This window comes from Hermetia illucens, chromosome 1, assembly GCF_905115235.1.
Source record: "Hermetia illucens chromosome 1, iHerIll2.2.curated.20191125, whole genome shotgun sequence".
NCBI lineage: Eukaryota > Metazoa > Arthropoda > Insecta > Diptera > Stratiomyidae > Hermetia > Hermetia illucens.
In genome coordinates this window covers 16,162,592-16,181,897 of record NC_051849.1, presented here as the reverse complement: position 1 = coordinate 16,181,897, position 19,306 = coordinate 16,162,592, and the positions used below count along the sequence as shown (strand labels likewise).

At 44.8% G+C, this 19,306-nt stretch overlaps 1 protein-coding gene across 3 annotated transcripts in view; it reads right to left on the bottom strand.

The window, feature by feature from the left end:
• LOC119646630 (protein apterous) overlaps positions 1–19,306 on the bottom strand; it is a 255,792-nt gene that overhangs the window by 29,066 nt on the left and 207,420 nt on the right. For all 3 annotated transcript variants that reach the window (XM_038047138.1, XM_038047139.1, XM_038047140.1), the window contains 2 exons: positions 3,343–3,516; positions 2,978–3,228 (listed from right to left, as the gene is read on the bottom strand). In XM_038047138.1, the coding sequence (XP_037903066.1) occupies positions 2,978–3,228; positions 3,343–3,516 (425 nt within the window). The remainder of the gene's footprint in view (positions 1–2,977; positions 3,229–3,342; positions 3,517–19,306) is intronic.

Below are 19,306 nucleotides of genomic sequence, written 5' to 3'. Positions count from 1 at the left end.
ACTGGAAAGACGGAGGAACTCGCAAGAGCCCTTCGGAAAAGGTGCATTGACATCTGCGTTCTGCAAGAAACCCGATGGTCTGGTGCCAAAAGCTGCGACATTGAACGCGAACGCGGTAAAAATGGCTACAAACTTCTCAATTTTGGTAACCCACACACTCAATATGGTGTTGGCATTGCCATCTCAGAGGGTTTCCGTGATGCCATTAAAGAAGTCGAACGATTTGATGATCGGCTGATGAAGCTCACCATTATATCAGCTGATCGCACTATTCACTTCTTCACCACGTATGCACCACAGACAGGTCGACCTGATGCCGAGAAAGATGCCTTCTGGCAACTTCTCGATGAAAAGACTTGTCACGTGCCTGATGACGATTACATAATCATTACCGGCGACCTTAATGGTCATGTGGGTGAAAAGGCAGACGGTAACAGGTGCCATGGGGGAAAGGGATTCGGAGCGCGCAATGAAGGTGGCGAGCGTATAATCGATTTTGCGGACACCCATGACCTTGTACATATGAATACATGGTTCATCAAACGATTGTCTCATCTTCCCACATTTTATAGTGGGAACAATAAAACGCAAATCGACTATATTCTCATAAGACGTCAACATTTTACCACTCTCACTGATTGCAAAGTCGTTCCCTATGAGACCATTGCACCTCAACATCGGCCGTTGATTGCCGTCCTGCGAATTAAGCCACCGATAAAACAGCGTGAGGAACGCACTGACCCGCCGCGCATTAAATGGTGGCGATTTGGTGAGAAGAAAGAAGAAACGGTCTCACTCATACGATTGCCAAACATTACGAATGTGGAAGAATCATGCAACCAAATGAAAGACACGATCCACAAACCGGCCTCTGCAACCATCGGGGTCACCAAGCCGGGTAAGCGGTACATCAACCGAGATACTTGGCTTTGAAATGATGATGTTGAAATGAAGGTCCGTGAGAAGAAACGCCTCTACCACAAATTTCTCGACGATAAAACACCTGCTAATTGGCAAATTTATAAGAATGCCAACCGGGAAGCAAAGAAAGCGGTCGCTGTCACCCGAGCGAACCATTTCAAAAATCTTTACGATAAACTGGACACCCGGGATGGCGAGAGAAATCTGTATCGACTTGCTAAAAGCCGTGATGAACACTTCTGTTGTGTTAATGACAAGAACGGTACTTCGCTTACCAACCGTCGAGCCGCAACGGATAGATGGCAAGAATACTTTGAGCAGATTTCAACGGAAGAATTTGCTCATCCTCCACTTCCACAATCATTGCCGACATTTGGAGCAGTTCCACCAGTCAGCGCAACTGAAGTCGAGGAGGCAATAAAACAAATGAAATCGGGGAAAGCAACAGGACCTGACGACATCGCATCTCAGCTCTGGAAAGCGAAGAGCTGGGACCCAACACTGTGGCTCAGTGAATTCTCTAACCGGGCTATTCAGGAAGGACGATTACCATCTGACTGGCAAGAAAGTACCACTGTTCCAATATGGAAAAAGAAAGGTAGTCCAGCAGAATGTTCAAATTACCGTCCGATCCGGTTACTTTCCCATACCATGAAGATTTCTGAACGCATTCTTGACAACCGTATTTGCGAAATCGTTGAAATAACCGTGAATCAAGCCGAATTTGTCAAAAACTGCGGAACTAATACAATACAATACAATACACGTTGCGCGGTTACTCATGGAGAAACACCGTGAGAAGTATCGCCCTCTTTACATTGCCTTCCTGCATCTAGAGAAAGCGTTTGACCGTGTACCACACGAACTCATCTGGTATGCTTTACGACAGCACTTCGTGCCAGAAGAACTTGTGCGCCGGGTTCAATTGCTCTACCACGATCCGAAAAGTAAAGTTCGAAGTATGGCGGGTGTATCAAAACCGCTTCGTGTCTCTGTTGGAGTTCATCAAGGAAGTGCCCTCTCACCACTCCTCTTTGTCCTTGTTATGGACACCGTCACACGGGATATCCTACGTCCAGCGCCCTACACACTGCTTTATGCAGATGATGTGCTCCTAGTATCTGATAGCAAAAATGATCTCGAGCAACTTGTCCAAAAATGGAATGATCGCCTCATGCAACACGGTCTTAGATTGAATTTAAACAAAACTGAATTTTTGACGACCGATCCCCATGAAACAGACACAATCACTGTCAGTGGCAGTGATCTGCCCAGAACTGAACGATTTAAATACCTCGGGTCAACGCTATCAGCCAATGGAGAGCTGCGTTATGAAATTGTTTCACGCATTAATGCAACCTGGATGAAGTGGCGTTCCACAACTGGTGTCGTTTGTGATCGACGTATCAACGAACGTCTCAAATCTAAAATTTACCGCAATGTCGTCCGTCCAGTCGCTCTCTATGGTTCTGAGTTTTGGCCGACCATAAAAGACAATGAACGGCGTCTTGCGGTAATGGAGACGAAGATGTTACGTTGGACTAGTGGCGTCACACGTTTAGATCACATCCGAAATGAGGGTATCCGCGATCGTTATGGGGTTGCACCGATCGTGGGAAGTTGCGAGAGAGGCGTTTTCGATGGTATGGTCACGCAATTCGTGCTAACGAGAATTCACTTGCCAAGATTGGTCTGAACATCGAAATCGATGGTAAACGACCAAAAGGCAGACCTAAGCAACGGTGGTTTGATACGCTAGATGGGGATTTGAAAGCCTCGAGATTGCACCCAGATCAGGCATTCGATAGAGCCAAATGGCGAAACCGATCACGACGAGCCGACCCGGCTTGTGAACGGGACAAAGGCTGAAGAAAAAGAAGAAAGAAGAATAGGATAAAACAAGTTAGTTAAGAAAACATTCGTCTGGAATACAAAAGAATAAAAGAAGACTCTTAAAGGAAAACTAGATGCCGAAGTTTAAGAAAGGAAGCACCATGTTCACGTTACAGAAATATATGATAGTAGTCAGCTTCTCATAGATGAAATCATTACTTACCAATATTAGCTGTCAATGTTTCAAGATCCTTGGGTTTTCTCTTCCTTGGTCGTCCCTTTTGTCGTGGCGCTTGAGGTAATCCGGTCATAATAGCTGGAGGTACATAAAATCCGGCAGGAACCATTTTCGATGGATCCACAGGACTCGATGGATTATTTGGCGATGTACCGAATGGAGTCACATATGAACAAGAATTTGGTAGTGGCGTAGAAGGAGTTGCTTGTGATTCTAATGCTATTTCATAATGTAATCTGTTGATGAGAAAAATTAAGGTTGAAATTGAAGTGCTGAGGAGGATAGCAATGAATTAATGAGGTTGACTTCTTCAAGACCCTCCAAGTGAATGGAGTTACTTTGTTACTTACCTACAAAACACTGATGAATCTCTAATACCAAACTGATCACCTTTCGTTAACGGTGAATTGCAAATGGTACATGAAAAACAGCCTAAATGGAAAACTAAGTGTCGAGCACGCATAACTAACTCTGAGGAACTTATTGAGGCCAGACATCGTGAACACCTTCTGGTACCGAAAACTCTGAAAATGGAAAAAGATGAACAACGTGAAAACATTAAAACATTAAAATTCATCTTAAATTATGAAAATGACGGTATTATGGCATCAGTAGTCAGTTATAGCTTCATTATGGCAAGTCAGATATAAAATTTAACTGCAAAATTAACTACAGTTTTCTGAGATACTTGGGTAGCCTCTCCCCCGTTTGGGTTAGTGTTTGGAGCGCACATGTTTCCTTGATTTTGTGTGGAGGCGATTTGGTTTTTTAGGAGCCAAACCAACCCGGAATGTGCAGCTTCCCGTTTGCGACAAGATTTACGACAAATAAATCATTTTTTAACAACGCTTCTAATGAAGTGCTCCTACTTGGATACGGAGGTACCACTTGTGGACGCCCTTTTGTATCAATCCAGCGGATCTGGAAGTTTTTATTGTTCGTGGCGCCAACACACTTTGGCTAGCTTAGACCTACCACCAGGAGAAGTGTTTGGAACGCATTTCCCAACACACAAAAGCATGGACTACGGAGAATAAATTAACTGGTAAGACATAAATCAAAGAAATTATGCAAATTGAATGTTGCTGTTTTCGCCTAATTGAATGGAAAATTGTTTGGCAGGCTTGGATGTGGTACTTTCAGGTGAATTTCCAGTGTCTATTTGGTGATACAAGTCCACCGTGATCAGCGGAAAAGCGGGGGTAATGAATGCAATTTGGCAACCCAAAATAGCTAGGGGAGGTTCCCTTGTCGAACCCATGAAGTCAGAGTTCCCAGAACCCCGTAAATGGCCGGAAAGAATCAAAGACTATCAAGAACACATTCACTGGTGTACCATTTGAGAGCACAACCAATCAATCCATTGTCTGGGCAAATAATCCACCGGTAGCTACCAATTACGTATTTTCTGGAAATTACCACCTTACGCGGCAACTATCTGAAAATCCGGAGAAAATCTTCTGCAATTTGTGCTTTTAGTTAGCAATGAAACGTGTCGGACCTCCATTGAATCGTCACGAATAGTGCGGGAACCTCAGGTGCAACTACCTTCCCGCAAACGCATGGAACTCACATGTGAACCACGAATCCATACAGAGGCAACGCATGATCGATCTCACCGCCCAGAACGTTTACCTGAAGCGCTGATTCACCTGAACTGTGTTGGCTCCTCGTGTTCGGAAAACTGACCAATCGAATCGAATGATTCTTGCAGATTTTCACCGGAACCCATCAATCTAATGATCGTGTGCGTGCGCAAGCTGAATTCAGAGGAACATGGCAGGCAGCACTCCTCGAAATTTCCAAACCCATTCATTATTCATGCAGAACAGTTTGGAGTTTTTGTTGGCCTTCCATGGAGGCCATGCGAGTCATTTGCGAAAACCCTGAAAAATTATGATGCATGCAAATTTGCAAGATAGTGAGCAGTTTGGGCGCCATTCATGCAACTATACTTGCATGTGGAGATGCAATTCGCGGTTTTGTAGATCTGTGCCAACAGAATTCCTGAGCCATAAAATTTTATGAGTAATTTAAATATCCGGAAAATTTAAAACGACCTGTAACTGTCGCTTTTATGGGAGGGAAAACGATCTTATTGTAAGAGTAATTGAAATGAACCATAAATGCCTAATTATCCCTTTAAGTGCAGGAACTCTAGGACCCTACGGGGGTTGGAGAGCGTCGAATACGAATAGCTTGAGCAGTCCCCAGTTTAGTTTCCAGAAAGTATCTTTGACCTGGTCTGATTATGCTTCAGGTTAAAATTGCATAATTCGGCAAGTCCTCACACGACCTCCTCGTGGTGGCCGCTGGAAACCGTCTTCGGACGAGCCAAGAGTGTGTAGGACCGGGCTGAGAGTAGCCTCATCCAACTGACGAGGAGGCTCATCCAACTGCTGATCATGTGTCAGGGGCAAGTAGATCTGGCGGGGGGATAGACCAAAGCAACAGGCCAGGGATCGTCCTCTCTGCACCGGAGAAGGTGCTAATAGGACCCCAAGCCAAGGTGGAATCGCATACCTCGAGGGCTGCGTGGCTAATTGGGAGCTTGGTCTTTGGTATGCGAGCTCCGAATACCTTGGGCACCTTCAGTTTCAAATAAGACCCTTATCCTGGTGGCCGGGCCAGCCAGGGTGGACATCTCACCGGACTATTCGTGGGACCAAGACATGGACTCAATTTAAAAAAAAAACAAAAAACGACAATAGAAGAAGAGGGGGTGATGCCAGGCGCATCATCGGAGGACGAGCTGCTGGCACCCAGCCAGGAGACAGTAGCCGTCGAGAGCAGTACACTCGGACCCAGCCGTAGCACCGCTTTGCTTAAACCAACGACAGGGACCTACCAGAGCGGGGCGGCAAACAAACTACTGGCTTCCAGCCTGGAATCCACCGCCGTCAAACTGGGTGTAGCGAGTACCAGATCCTAACACGAAACCATCAACGTCGGGGATCCCTCGAGAGTAAAAACCGACAAGAACGTCGGTCGCCGAAAACCGGTTAAGAGGCGAAGGGCCATTGGTGTCCTGCTCAAGCGCCAGTACCAGAAGGCCATGCATATTCTCAGGAAGATTGTTAAGAATAAGGAGGCCGGTACTGTCGACGACGGGATGAAAAATACCTCGCTAAATATCAGGCGATTGTTGACGATTGTATTCGCCAAGCAAACGCATGGTGGACGAGTAGAAGGCGAATCCCATCGCTCTGAATCGGAATTGATCTCAAGGCGAGGTCGAACAAGATAAGAAGCGGAGCAGAGTGGGTAAGAGCTCAGACGCTAAGCAACATCCGAACAAAATTGCGCACGAATTGCTAGGAAACACTTCAACGACGTGGCCAGGAGCCACTTACGTGTAGTGTTGGCGGATGTTAATTCTGGTAGCGGCAAACTAGCGCCGGAGGTGAGGACCAGTGTTGAGGCCAGGCTGTCGGGGATGGTCTTTCAGCATCTCCTGGACACCGAAGACAAACAAGCGGGACTCATCCCCTTCTTTGATTCTTCTCAGGTAGTCCGTGGGTTCGAAGTTATAGCTTGCGTGAACCATTTCTCTAGGGACTTTCTCGGTTTGTGCGTCGTTAAGATCAGCGACACCACGATTCCCAGGAGACCGGTCGCTCGCATCTGGTTGCCAAAGATCGGCATGGATAAAGACAAGCTCATCCAATTCCTGAGTCTTCAAAACCCCGGGAATCTGGGACGACTGGGTTGTTATCAAGGGGGGGGGGACCTCAGCCAAACAGCCAACCTTTAATACACCGTATAAGCGAAGAGTGCCTGGAGGCACAGAAAAAAGCCGACTATAAAGTGCAGTTCGAAGTCAGGAATGCATAGGTAAAGGTGTTCCGTTTTACAAAATAGGACGACGACCTAGATTCAATCGACGCGGTCACGGAAGCAGATCATGCTGGGGGTTACGCAGATAAATCTGCAGCACTCTAAGTGCGCCTCATCTAATCTGCTTGTCTTCCTCTTAGAGGAAGACATCGACATCACACTAATACAGGAGCCTTGGGTCGGAGGCGACCGAACCGTCAAAGGGCTCCAAAGCAAATATTTTAATTTATTCCACAGCACAGGAGACGCTGATCAGGATAGACCTAGAGCATGTATTCTCGCGAGGAAGAGTTTGCACGCTTTTCTGTGTCCGAACCTGAGTTCCAGCGACCTAGTCGTGGTCACGCTGGAGCAGGCTTACATGGCTTACGACCGATCAGGTCCGCCAGAAGAACTACAACATCTGACGAACACCATAGCAACAAAGAAAGCCAACTTGTTGATAGGCTGCGGCGGCAATGCAAGTCATTCGCTTTGGGGCAACTCGCAAATCAACGAGGGAGGTGAGTAATTCTTTGATTTTAATTATTACTTCAAACCTGTCGGTGTGTAACTGGGGCAGTGCACTAACCTTACATTTCCACTGCTCGGAGAACTGTCATGGTTCGGAGGAGGTCCTTGATATCACCCTAATAACTAACAATGGGATTCTTAGGGTGGAGGACTGCAGAGTATCTGACCAGAGATCCCTCTATGATCACAGTTGGATACTTTTCAGTTTAGATCTCGCCGCAGTGGTCTCCAAACCCTTCAGAGACCCCAGGAGAATAGACTAGAGAAAGTTTGGTCAAGTAATTAAGAACAAACTCTCCGGTATGCAAATTGGTAAGATTGGCACAACAGGTGAACTGGAGTCAAAGGTCGAGGCTTTGGAAAAAGCATTCGGTACTGCGTTTAAAGTCTCGTGCCTTACCAAGTACAACAAAAAGATATTGCCACCGTGGTGGAATAAAGATCTTGCCAGTCTCAGAAAGCTGACCAGAGAAATCTTCAACTTCTGCTACACACAAAAATATTGACAACTATACAAGGACTACCTGAAGAAGTGCAAGTCGGCCATCAGAACCGCCAAGAGGCGGTCTTGGTTGGACTATTGTCAGAACATCAAAAGCACCTGTGAATCCGCGAAGCTCAGTAAGATTCTGTTCAAGGAACATAAGAGCTCATCCTTTCTTAAAAAGTTCGAAGACTCCTGGACGGAATCTTCTAGCGAAACCTTGGAGATGCTGGTTCAAACGCACTTTCCCGCCAGCGAGGAGGACTATGAGTCAGAACCTTGCTTGGAGGGTTTACGGCCACCCCAGCTGTGTGAGACTATCAAATCGGTAATTACCGAGGAAAAGATCGGCTGGGCTATAAACAGCTTCTCCGCATATAAATCTCCAAGCCCAGATGTCATAATTCCAGTCATTCTACAGAAGCAGCAGGAAAGGGTTGTGCTGTGGCTTGTTAAGATTTATCGGAGCTGCATCTCTGTAGGAAACGTACCACAGTCCTGGAGGCAAACACAAGTGGTTTTCATACCGAAAACGGGCAGGCACGGTCATGAGTCCGCGAAGGACTTTCGATCAATCAACCTGACCTCTTTCGTGCTGAAGACCCTAGAGCGCGTCCTGGACATTCACTTAAGGACGATTATGGAGAGAACGTCTTTCTCTAAATCCCAGCATGCCTACCTCAAAGGAAAATCCACTGAAACCGCCCTACGCGAGGTAATTGGTACGGTTGAGCGGTCGCTGCAATACAAACAGTATACCCTAGCTGCCTTCTTGGATATAGAGGGAGCTTTCAACAACGTTAGTACCAACGCCACCAAGGAAGCCTTGCCCGATATTGGATTGGAGGGGTATCTTACGCATTGGATTATATCCATGCTAAGTACCAGTCGGATCTGGGAGGCAACCCCTTGACCAGAGGCACTCCCCCGGGTGCCGCCATCTCGGAAGGTGGCGACATCATGGAAGGAGCGTCGCGAAGTGTGTGCCTGTGGGCCGCAAGATGCGGACTCAGCATAAACCCAACCAAAACGCAACTGATGCTGTTCACCAACAAGACAAGGATACCTGAATTCCGTCTACCATGGCTGAATGAACAAAGACTGGTTCTTTCCTCTAATGTAAAGTATCTTAAGAGAAAAAAATAAAATAGGATAAAGCTTAATAAGATTCAAAGAACCGCGTGTGCAAGTGCTACTGGGATTCTGCAGTCCTGCCCGGTAGTATTCCTGCATCTCCTCCCCCTAGACCTCCACATTAAATACGTTACAGCGTGCAGGTCCGAGGGCTGAGTCTGGATGCTGGGCGGTGAAGTCCTGCTGCCACAGCAATATCCTGGACGAAGTACCTCGGGAAATCTGGGCATTCCCCACTGACTATACTGTGGACTAACCAACCAGGGTAAAGTGGAAGACCGCCGGCGTGTTGCAAGGTTATGACTCAGTATTCTTTACGGACGGATCAAAGATGGCCTGTGGAGTCGGTGGAAGGGTTTTCTTGAATACACACAGTGTATCCAAGTCATATGGTCTCCCAGGTTTTGCCAGTGTATTCCAAGCGGAAGTACTGGCGACATTGAAAGTCTGTCGATGGCTGGAGTGCCATTCTGACCCACAGTCAACGGGCCATCAAGGCCTTGTACGACGACATTTTCCAGGCTGGTGGGGCAGTGCAGAGACGCGTTGAACCATGTGGGCGACACTCTCAAGGTCACCCTCCTCCGGGTTCCCAGGCATATGAACATAGAGGGGATTGAGCGGGCCGACGAATTGGCCAGGCGAGCTCTGCTCTTGGCAGCCCCTCGGTGAAAACAGTTTGTGTTCCTCTGGCGGCTGTCGGGGGCCCAGTCTACTCGCACTACCTAGCAACCGCGGACCTAAGATGGCGAAGGCTTACGAGTTGTGCCAAGTCAAGGAGAATTTGGCCCGCTTATAACATAGGCCGATCACGAGAGCTCCTGTGCCAGACGCGTTCAAATCCATTCAAGATTACGGCGATCTGCACGGGGCACTGGCCGATAGGTGTCTATGCCGCCAGGCACGGCATACCCTACAATTCGCATTGCCGAAGCTGCGGAGAAAGAAAGGAAACCCTCATGCACTTTCTCTGCGATTGCCCAACTCTAGCTAGAGTCAGGCTACGGACACTGGGTAAACCATTCTTTGGGGGCCTCAGAGTAATTTAGCTGCAGGGTGGGAGAGCTGCTTTCCTTTGTGAATGCTACGGGCTGTCTCTGAAAATCCGAGCCGGCTAGACTCTGCCTCCCTGCTCCCAAAACAGCAATCACGGTCTTAGGAGATTGTGGCATCAAAACGGCGCACCACAGCGCTAGTTGGGCTCCTCGGAGCGGCCACGCTATGCTGATGCTCAAAGACAACCCTAAATTCCCTAATATGCGGTCTTACTTAGTGCAGGATATCATATATCCTTATACGAGCACTTGGTCCTAGATACTTGGCAAGTTTCGATAAGGATAGGCAGGGGTCGAAAAACGAATGCCCTTAATAAACACGCTCGTATATATATTCTACCCAGCCACGCCAAGGAACCTCTTCGGAATACCTTTCCCAGGCTCATCCGTTCAACGCGACAAATTTCATCTCCATAGATGCATCCCGCTGAGATAATTCGTGGTTTCTAAGTTTTTTTCCCCGTCGGAACCATTTATCCAATACTACAATTACGTGATCCAGGCGACAGAGAAAACCAACAAATGCAAACTGCATGTGACGTAAAACTTCCTCAGTACATTGTCCTTCGTCAAGGATTTGCCAATACGTCATCGAAAAAGGGGCGACAAGGCGGACATACAACAAACGACTTCACAGCTCTGTCAAGGATTCGAAGTGTGTGTTTCCTTTTTAAAATGAATAAACCGCTGGGCTGGGTCCGAAATATGCACAATATTCCGTGATCGGTACGTACACATGTAACGCTGCGGGAATTCTGTTTATTTTTTCACTCCCGGACGACCCCGGCGGTACAGGCGAGTGCGAAAAGGTGGTGTTCAGGATGTGAACAAACTCAGTGCCGGTATGTGGATGGGAACAAACGATTTATGGATTAACTTTTTCAGGAATTATTCAAACTTTCCGTGCAGGACAACGTAAGTAGGTTCATATGGGTTTGTCGCACGGATGGTTGTGAATGGATTGAGTTTGCTTGTTTTACTTGTTCGGTTTCCAGATGATTAAACGATTATAAAAGGAAGATGACAGCGGGATATCATGTGTCTCACTTCGTATATGCATTGCAATTTGAAAGCTATAACGGATATGTTTGTACGCGAGGGGTTGAAATTAGATTTTCGCAAATATGTCCATAAATTCGCATTTTTTTTTGTAGAATGCGATGGAAATTTGAAGCAAAAAATATCTAAAGCATCCACTAATGAATTGGGCCCTGTTTATCTAACTTTCATTATTGCTCCCAAAAGTATAGGGAATGAATTACGATGGTCAATTAATAAGGATTTGTGTTTGGAGATAGATAGTCTTCCTGAACGAAATCACCACTATCATCATGTACTAACATCTTTTAAGCGATGCCATATAAGATACATCAATGGCAACATAGAGTCTGTGTATATTACGGGAGGCCATTCGAGTATCTAAGGTTTTCCGCCATACCTCCCCTCCCGAATCAGTGGCCATTATTCTGTCAAAACCAGATTTTGGATCTCTTGTGAATGCACTCTTAAAAGTCCATGAAGGACAAGAGCAGCAAAAGGACAAACACCACAATCACCTGGGCTCCAAATAGGCAGTTTCTCATCAAAGAGTGGGAGGAAAAGGCGGGGGGGGGGGGAGAGAATTCCTCTCGGAGTTTTCTCAGTACCCCGGAATAGAAGTTTCAGTGAAAAGATTGATAACAGAAAAGCCGGTGTAATTTTCGCCTTTCGCTCTGTTCCTATGCACAATCTCTATCCCGAGTCGGACCTTTTGTCAACGGTCCTAAAAGTAAGAATATACAACGGACAAAAGAGGCAGCGGACAAAATCACAGAGATCCTGGATCCAGCAAAGTCATAAAAAGAACGAAAATGTAGCAGCCGCAGCGTAAGTTTGACAAACACCCATCCCACTATAGCAAACTTGAAGTCAACTGCAGTAGCAATAGCGAGACCTAAAAGGACGAGAAGATACAAACCATAGCCAGGCCCCCTCTAACAAGCTGAACGATGGAAGGTTCTTTGCCGAAACTCTTGAAATAATTCTTTACCATGTGGTTTACCGATAGGGTGCATGTCAAATCAATCCCGCGGACTACAGTTGGCGGAAACCTATCAAACTTGGATCGAGGACTGACTGAAAGATCACGTTCTGTATAGCAGTCTAGAGCAGCCTAGGGCGGAAGCGGTTGTTCCCCGCCTCAACCCACTTTTGTTCCCCAAGGTTCCGGATTGCGACCGTTTCATAATGGCCTTCACCTGCTAGAGAAAAGAACGTTTTGAAGACGACCTGACGATGGTTGCAAATACAAAGCACCTCAAGAATGTCCAAGTTTCTTCTTCTTTTTCTTCAGCCTTTCTCCCGTTCAGAAGCAGGGTCGACTACGCCATTTTGTTCTCTCAAAGGCCTCATCTGGATGAATTTACGAGGCTTTAAATCACCATCGAGCGTATCAAGTCAGTGTTCTCTCGGCCAGCGTCTCCCATCGGCTTCGATGTTCAAACCGATCAAGGCAAGGTAATTCTTTTCAGCGTGAATTATCTGTCGAGAAAAGTATTTTTAATGGTATGAAAACACTTTTCGGGCAATTTTCTCACAATTGGTAGATATCGATTTTGAATGTTCACACTTCAGATGAGATCATGGCGTGTTATGACACTAGCCCAAAGCAATATTTTCGTCTGCATTACCGCGAGGCAGCCTTCATAGTTATCTGGTATTCAGAACCATAAAAGGCGTCAAAGCGGACGACACTGCGGTAAATTTGGGATTTGAGGGTTTCAATGGTGCGCCAATTACAAAAAAATGACCGTTGCTGAACGTTCATTCAAGATACGCTATTGCGTAAATCCATTTCAAACTGAACCCGACGGTCCTTATTATTAATAGCAGTGAAAGCAGCTACTGTCAAAATGCGCGTTGGTAGTCAGGGGGTCCTTTTAAAATCAATCATTAGATACCCGGGGAAACGATCGATATCGATGACTTTGGCTTGGACAAAGCTTAGTTCATCTCTAACAAGGGCGACGCCTTATTTCGGGGGTGGGTAAGGATGGTGAAATCCATCTTAGTATATGCGGTTTCTGGTTGGTTGGTGAACCAGAGATTTGTGGCATAAAAGTTAATTCCTCTAAAGGTGTTCAGAGCATATAAGATAACACCGGGTGAGACCTACTTAACAACGAAATCTATAAGCGTCCGGTTGTAGACAAAATCCGGCTCAGTAGCTTGGTTAATCCATATGTATGAGGATGATCCAGCCCGGAAAGTATATAAGAGCAATCTCTATGGTAGAAAAAGAAAAATAAGACGAGGCAGACCCTGCCTAAGATGGAGCGATGGTGTAGCCCAGGACGTCAAATAACTTTTAGGGATATCGAATTGATGGACCTCAGCGCAAAACTTGGAGTTCCTTGTTAAGACAGGCCTAAAACGGATGCCGGTTGTTGTTCCGTTGATGATGATAATTGTGTGTGACAGTGAGTGTTATTTGGTAAGTAATTCTGTTGGATCTCCTAACGAATAAAGGGTACTGCTTCGACCAGGGAAGGAGGACTTATCCATCCGAGCTGTCTATGGGCTTCAGGAAGGCCATTAAGAAGGAGCTGGATTTTGAGTTCTTCAGAAAGCTGCGCGTTGAGGGATGGGTGGAACGAAAGTACATCTGTCTTTACGGGACACAGTAGTTACAGGAAGTACTTCCCTTGCCCTCACCATAGTTATAGGACCAGGTAATCTCGTAGAATAAATTGAGGTACTGTAAACGCAAAACAGCCCCAATACAAGAAAAACTCTAGGAATGAAGTACAAAGTGTGTCGTACGCGTAATTTAATCTCATTGCTATAGACCATAACCGACCCACCCCCAAGAAAATGATTTACGATGGTCCCGTGGAGATAAGGGCGGAAAAGTAGAGGTGATTTTAGTCGATGGCAATGCCATATAATGCTGCAATTCCCCACACTACTGCAAACTGGTGCCGCAGCGTCTCTGAAAGATTTTAACCTCCATCAATAGAAAAACCATGGAATAAGCCATCTAACCTTTTTTACAGACAAAGAAAAGATGGATAAAACGATCAAACGAGATCACCTAGAGGTGTGAGGATAGAGTCAAATCTCTGAACTTCAGAGGACAGAAAAAAACAAACAAAAAAGCAACTTGCCGGTTGTGGGAAAATAAAGATACGCTGAAACTTCTATACAGTATGGAGAGAAGCAGTTCTGATCCTGTGTTTTAAGTGCTGGGCCTGTAGGCACATGGCCAGGTTATGTAAAGCGTTGAATGGAAGCACTTCTTCTGTTGTAGGTCGGGAAACAATGCCGAGACTTCCATGTTACAAAAAGGCTCGAATCTCCGCAAGGAATATGGTATGGACAAAGTTGACGTGGTTCTGGTTCCTGATTTGGGGTGATGACAGATTTTCAAAGAAGAGCTGCAGCGAATATGCAGACGGAACGAGAATGGAGAGCTGACTTGCGAGTAGTATCTAGATAGGGTCAGTCAGGTATTGTTTCGATACGTCTGTGTCATTAGTTTGTGTTCAGCGTTTACAGCATAGCGAACGAGCCTATACCTGTTTCCCTGGCACCTAGGACGTCGCAGCCCGAAATATGGAAGTAAAAGTTCTACTTGAAGGAGACTTCTATGTCAGAGCAGGCATGGACTAACCAGACCCTCGCACAATATGATTCTTAGAATTGGTTGCTCAGACAGAATACATTATCTTAAATATTAGATTGAACCCATTGTCCTAAATATCGTTAACATTTTGATATTTCAACACCTTGGCTGCAAGGGTACTTTTAGACTTGATTTTCGCTTTTTTAATTCTAGTGCCAACAGTAGAATAGCGAAAAATAATGGGAGCGTTTGCAAATGGTAAACGGCACCGTTCACTGTCGTGTCATCCGCTGAATACCTACGAGGTGGTGCTTCTGCTGAAAGGACTCGGTGGTCTTCATTTACAGGAACCCGCGGGGCCTCGTGTATAAATCATTCCCTAGAAACTGAAGGTCCACCGATTATCCTATATCGTGTAAGCAGGCATAACGATAGCGGGTGATAAGAAAGGATTCCTCGCCTAGAACTTCAATTTCAATGGAAAAAAGGGATAACAGGGAACCTGCATAATTTTACTCTATGCCCCGGTTTTTAGCAAAACTTTCATTCCGGACTTATTGACTTACTGACAAGTAGTAGCAAAGGAGATCCTGAACTACTGTCAGTATATTTTCAACTTTGAGGAAGCTATTCAGGAAGCTTACCTAGCAAAAAGCGTATGACGCTATTCATACTGAGGAAGATCAGTCTCCAAAGCAATATTGTTTTAGAGCGGAGTAATCCACAATTTATATAATTAAAGAAACGTCCAAAAACACCCGTCAATACCAACGAAGGGTTTCTCTCTTGACGTTGGATATAAGGTACGCCTTCCATGCTCCAAGGTGAACTGACATACTTCCGGCATTGGGAAACTTTTCATGTGAATATTGAAGGACTAGTTAAGAGATCAGACCTTGCTTTATGAAAGTTAGGAAAGCCAGCGAGTAATAAAATTCGAATCGAGGGTCTATTCTTATTCCACGCTTAATCGGTTGTGAGGAGGCACACAGAGCAGAAACTCTGTCGACTGAATCAACAAGTGGGCAAGGAGGATCTTCACGTGGTGGCACCAGTATTCATATCACCTTGCTGGTCGTGGTGCAGTAAGCGAAGGTTCCTAAGCCTTGGTACTATAGGACCTTGAGTAGCCCTCAGAGTTCATATGTCGCAGGAGAATCCTTGGGTCATGTATGAGTTTCATAGTTCATGTTATGTCCACATCGTGAAAAGAGCCGCTGCAGCTCAACCGTGAGGTTGCACAGTAAAACTCGGGTGTCGCACTTCTTAGTTTGCTTGAACCTTTGGGTAGGTTTTGCCTGCGCAAGTATGAGTACTGAGCCGGCTCTCACTAGAAACTGGTATCGTTGGGCTTCTCATAATGTAGCTTCGATTGTAATCACCGAATCAGTCCATTTCTTAAGAAGTTCATGGGGTAAGGGCAACATGGCGAATACTGGCGTTAAACCACCAGGGAGAAACTGTGGCCCCAACCTTCAATCTAAGTATTCTGTTTTTTTTAATAAAACCGCCTTCGTTTTATTTTTTGAGAGGACAGACTTTATTTACCTACTATCATATTCCTTGACGCTGAACGACAATGTTTGAATCAAGCTTTGCCTTCGATGAGAATGTCATCTGCATATCGTAGCCATCGAAGTAATATCCTAGACAATTTCGAAAAACCCACTAGTTAGTTCATCAAACAATAGATTTCCCCAACTTGGTCCAAGTATGTATTCCTGTGGGCGACGATTTTCTTTTTCCTAGGCTAATTTCTATCCATTGTTATATTCTACTTGTATAAATAGGCACTCTCAGCCCTCTCCCCTAACTCTCTCAATACTGTTACTAAAGACGCCGAAGCTATCGTTGACAGGTCCACTTATTTATATTCTGCACAATGCAATTGACCTCAAAAATGATATCTTCAGTGTATATTTCCTTCCACAAAATGCAAATGCACATTCCGTTTCACAGTACCAAATAAATTTGTCAGTAGTGCCTTTCTAGCAATTTTACCGTCGACGATAGTGGGTATATTGGGTTGTAGGACTCGATTTCTTCCCCATCTTTTTTCCTTCATACACACTGCAGCAACTCATTTGGTACTGCTAAAATTGGAAGCTTCAAGATTTCCACTTTAGCCTGGTCTACCCCTAATGATTTTCCATTGTTATAAAAAATCGATTAAAGTCGTTAGACAGCTCCGTCATTTGCAGAAACCATTCAATTGATGATTCTGAGATCTCGTAATGGATTTGCTAAGAGCTCCCTAGCATGCCTGCTTTTTAACCCAGTCTTTCTTTGGGTTGTATAAGACGCGTTTCATCCCAGCAAAGAGCAATTTTGACAACTCCTTGACAGCTGGGTATGTTGTCCACCACCTTGCGTTTTTGACTAAACTAGTAACTATGCCTAGTGTAGTCAGAGTCACATCAATATATGTTCTCCTTCCTGAAGCACTCCTTCTATATAACTTTCGGGATTTTGACGGGTTCTCATCAATTTGACGTCTTCTGGCACATATTGTTTCCCGTAAGGACGAGATAACACTGGCGTCTACAATGATAGTAACGAGTTTATGGCTTATGATGTGTAAGGATATTTCCATGTTTTATATCCCCCGGCTTTGTTTGATTCGTGTATCTCCAGTGGTCTGCATTGTCACAGAATATGAAGCATTCATATGGCTCAATTCAAGTGTCGTGACTCGGTCTTCACTTATTTATTTACGACTCCTTGCAATTAGACTCTGTCCTTGAATCCTGCATGTTCAAGTGGTGGACACCCCCTTCAACCAGCCTTACTCTAAACTTACAAGCCTTTTTTGTGCAGGAATTGGTTTTTGTTTAGGGATTAAGTCCGCATCCACTTTATATCGAACCAGACCAGAAGGATCCCTCGTCAATACTTGTCTATTACTTGCCATTGAGCTAATCAGCATCATACCGTTCGAACGAAAAAAAAATGGCCGACCCACAATCCAGTTTGCCCTGTGTAGACGACGAGGATAGCGGCAACAACTCCATTACTGACTGTCCCATCCAATGGAATCCGCCCCAGGAGCATATGGCGCAGAGTAATGGAGAAGGAGTGCAATCATCTCAGGAAATCCTGAAAGCAGCTGAAACTCATTTCAACAAACCGGCAATGATGTTTGATGGTTGCCGCGCAATGACCCATTCAGGGGTAGATGGCAACCAACCAAGCAAACCCCAAACTGCTCAAATGAAAATAGAGTTATTGTCTCATCTCAGACCAGCCAAGACTTCTAAACGACGATTATGCGATCATTATAATTCATTCCCATGATGACGCCTGTAGCCGATCAGGCAGAGATGAAGCAGCATCTGACAAGTATACCTTCGCCCCAGGGAACCCGTGAACAAACACTTTTTTAAAATCTGGGTAGGCGTCTAAAAAAAGTAGTCCATACACTAGACGAATGGAGGAAGTAGCTCCTCAAAGTTAGAGTCATCCAGTAGATGATGGACTAAAGATCACTCAATTCCCAAATATATAATTTAATATAAATGCATTACTTTAGATATGATGTACGATTAATTTGTAGTTATGAGATTTTGATTAGATACAACTGAAAACACTAAACTGGTGAACAGAACCAAATTGCTTTATTCAAATTTGAATGTATCCAACTTTGCTTCCAATTTTTCTTGCAAGCTCCACATTTATATTTACATTTTCCGGCATTTAAACATGCAAGCTCATTGCTCGACGTACACGTTATCCTACGAAAAATGCATTCAGTGGCCATTCTCCTCTTTCATGGTCAATGCCCGGGCGCCACTACATCTAATCTTTGCATCCATTCTAACTCCATATAGCATCTTTATTGACTAATTAGAACTATAACTCCAATTATAATAACAATGGAATTTATATCTGACGAAATGCAATGTTCCACCTATCCTAGCAGAGGATTTATGACCACGGATCCAACCATGCGCAGGAGTCGAGCCCAGCACAACTAGGAGACTCAGGAATTGGTATCACCTTTCGCGGAGTGACTACCTCAGTTATAAAATTCATCCAAGATTGGAATATATTAGAACTCACCAACCATTTCTCCGTCAACCAGATATGATTTACGAGAAACGAATGAGATACATTCACTTTGTCCAATGTCTGACATTTTTATGCTTGGCAGATACAGATACAGATAGATACCTTTCTCGTGCACGAAAAACCATTTCAAATGGACAAATGTGGGTATTACGCTGAGGACGCTATAAAATTGTCTCCACACTCAATGAAATCGAATAATACACCGAAAAAAATTATGGATAATAAAAAAGTTTTTGATATGAATTTCAACATTATAATTTACACCTTCCGCAGCGGCCCGGGAAGATATTAGTCACTGGATATTACCTGAAAGACGATAGTAAATTTTATATGGTCTAATATGGTTCTGGTAGAATGCGTCCCGCCACCTTTTTTCCTGCTTTCACGTTTCGGATAGTCGAAAGTTTCCATTGAGTAACTGACCACGATGAAGGTTATGTGGACTAGTTACGTGGTTGGAGAGGGTGTTCAACTGATCTTGAGTGAATTCTATTTTGAAGTAGATTTTTTTCTTGTATCTGTGATATTAAAAACAGTCTGGGTCATTTGAAATTAAGATATTTCAGGTGATTAGCAAGAAGATGTTTATCCTGATACCGCCACAACATTCAGTATTTAGT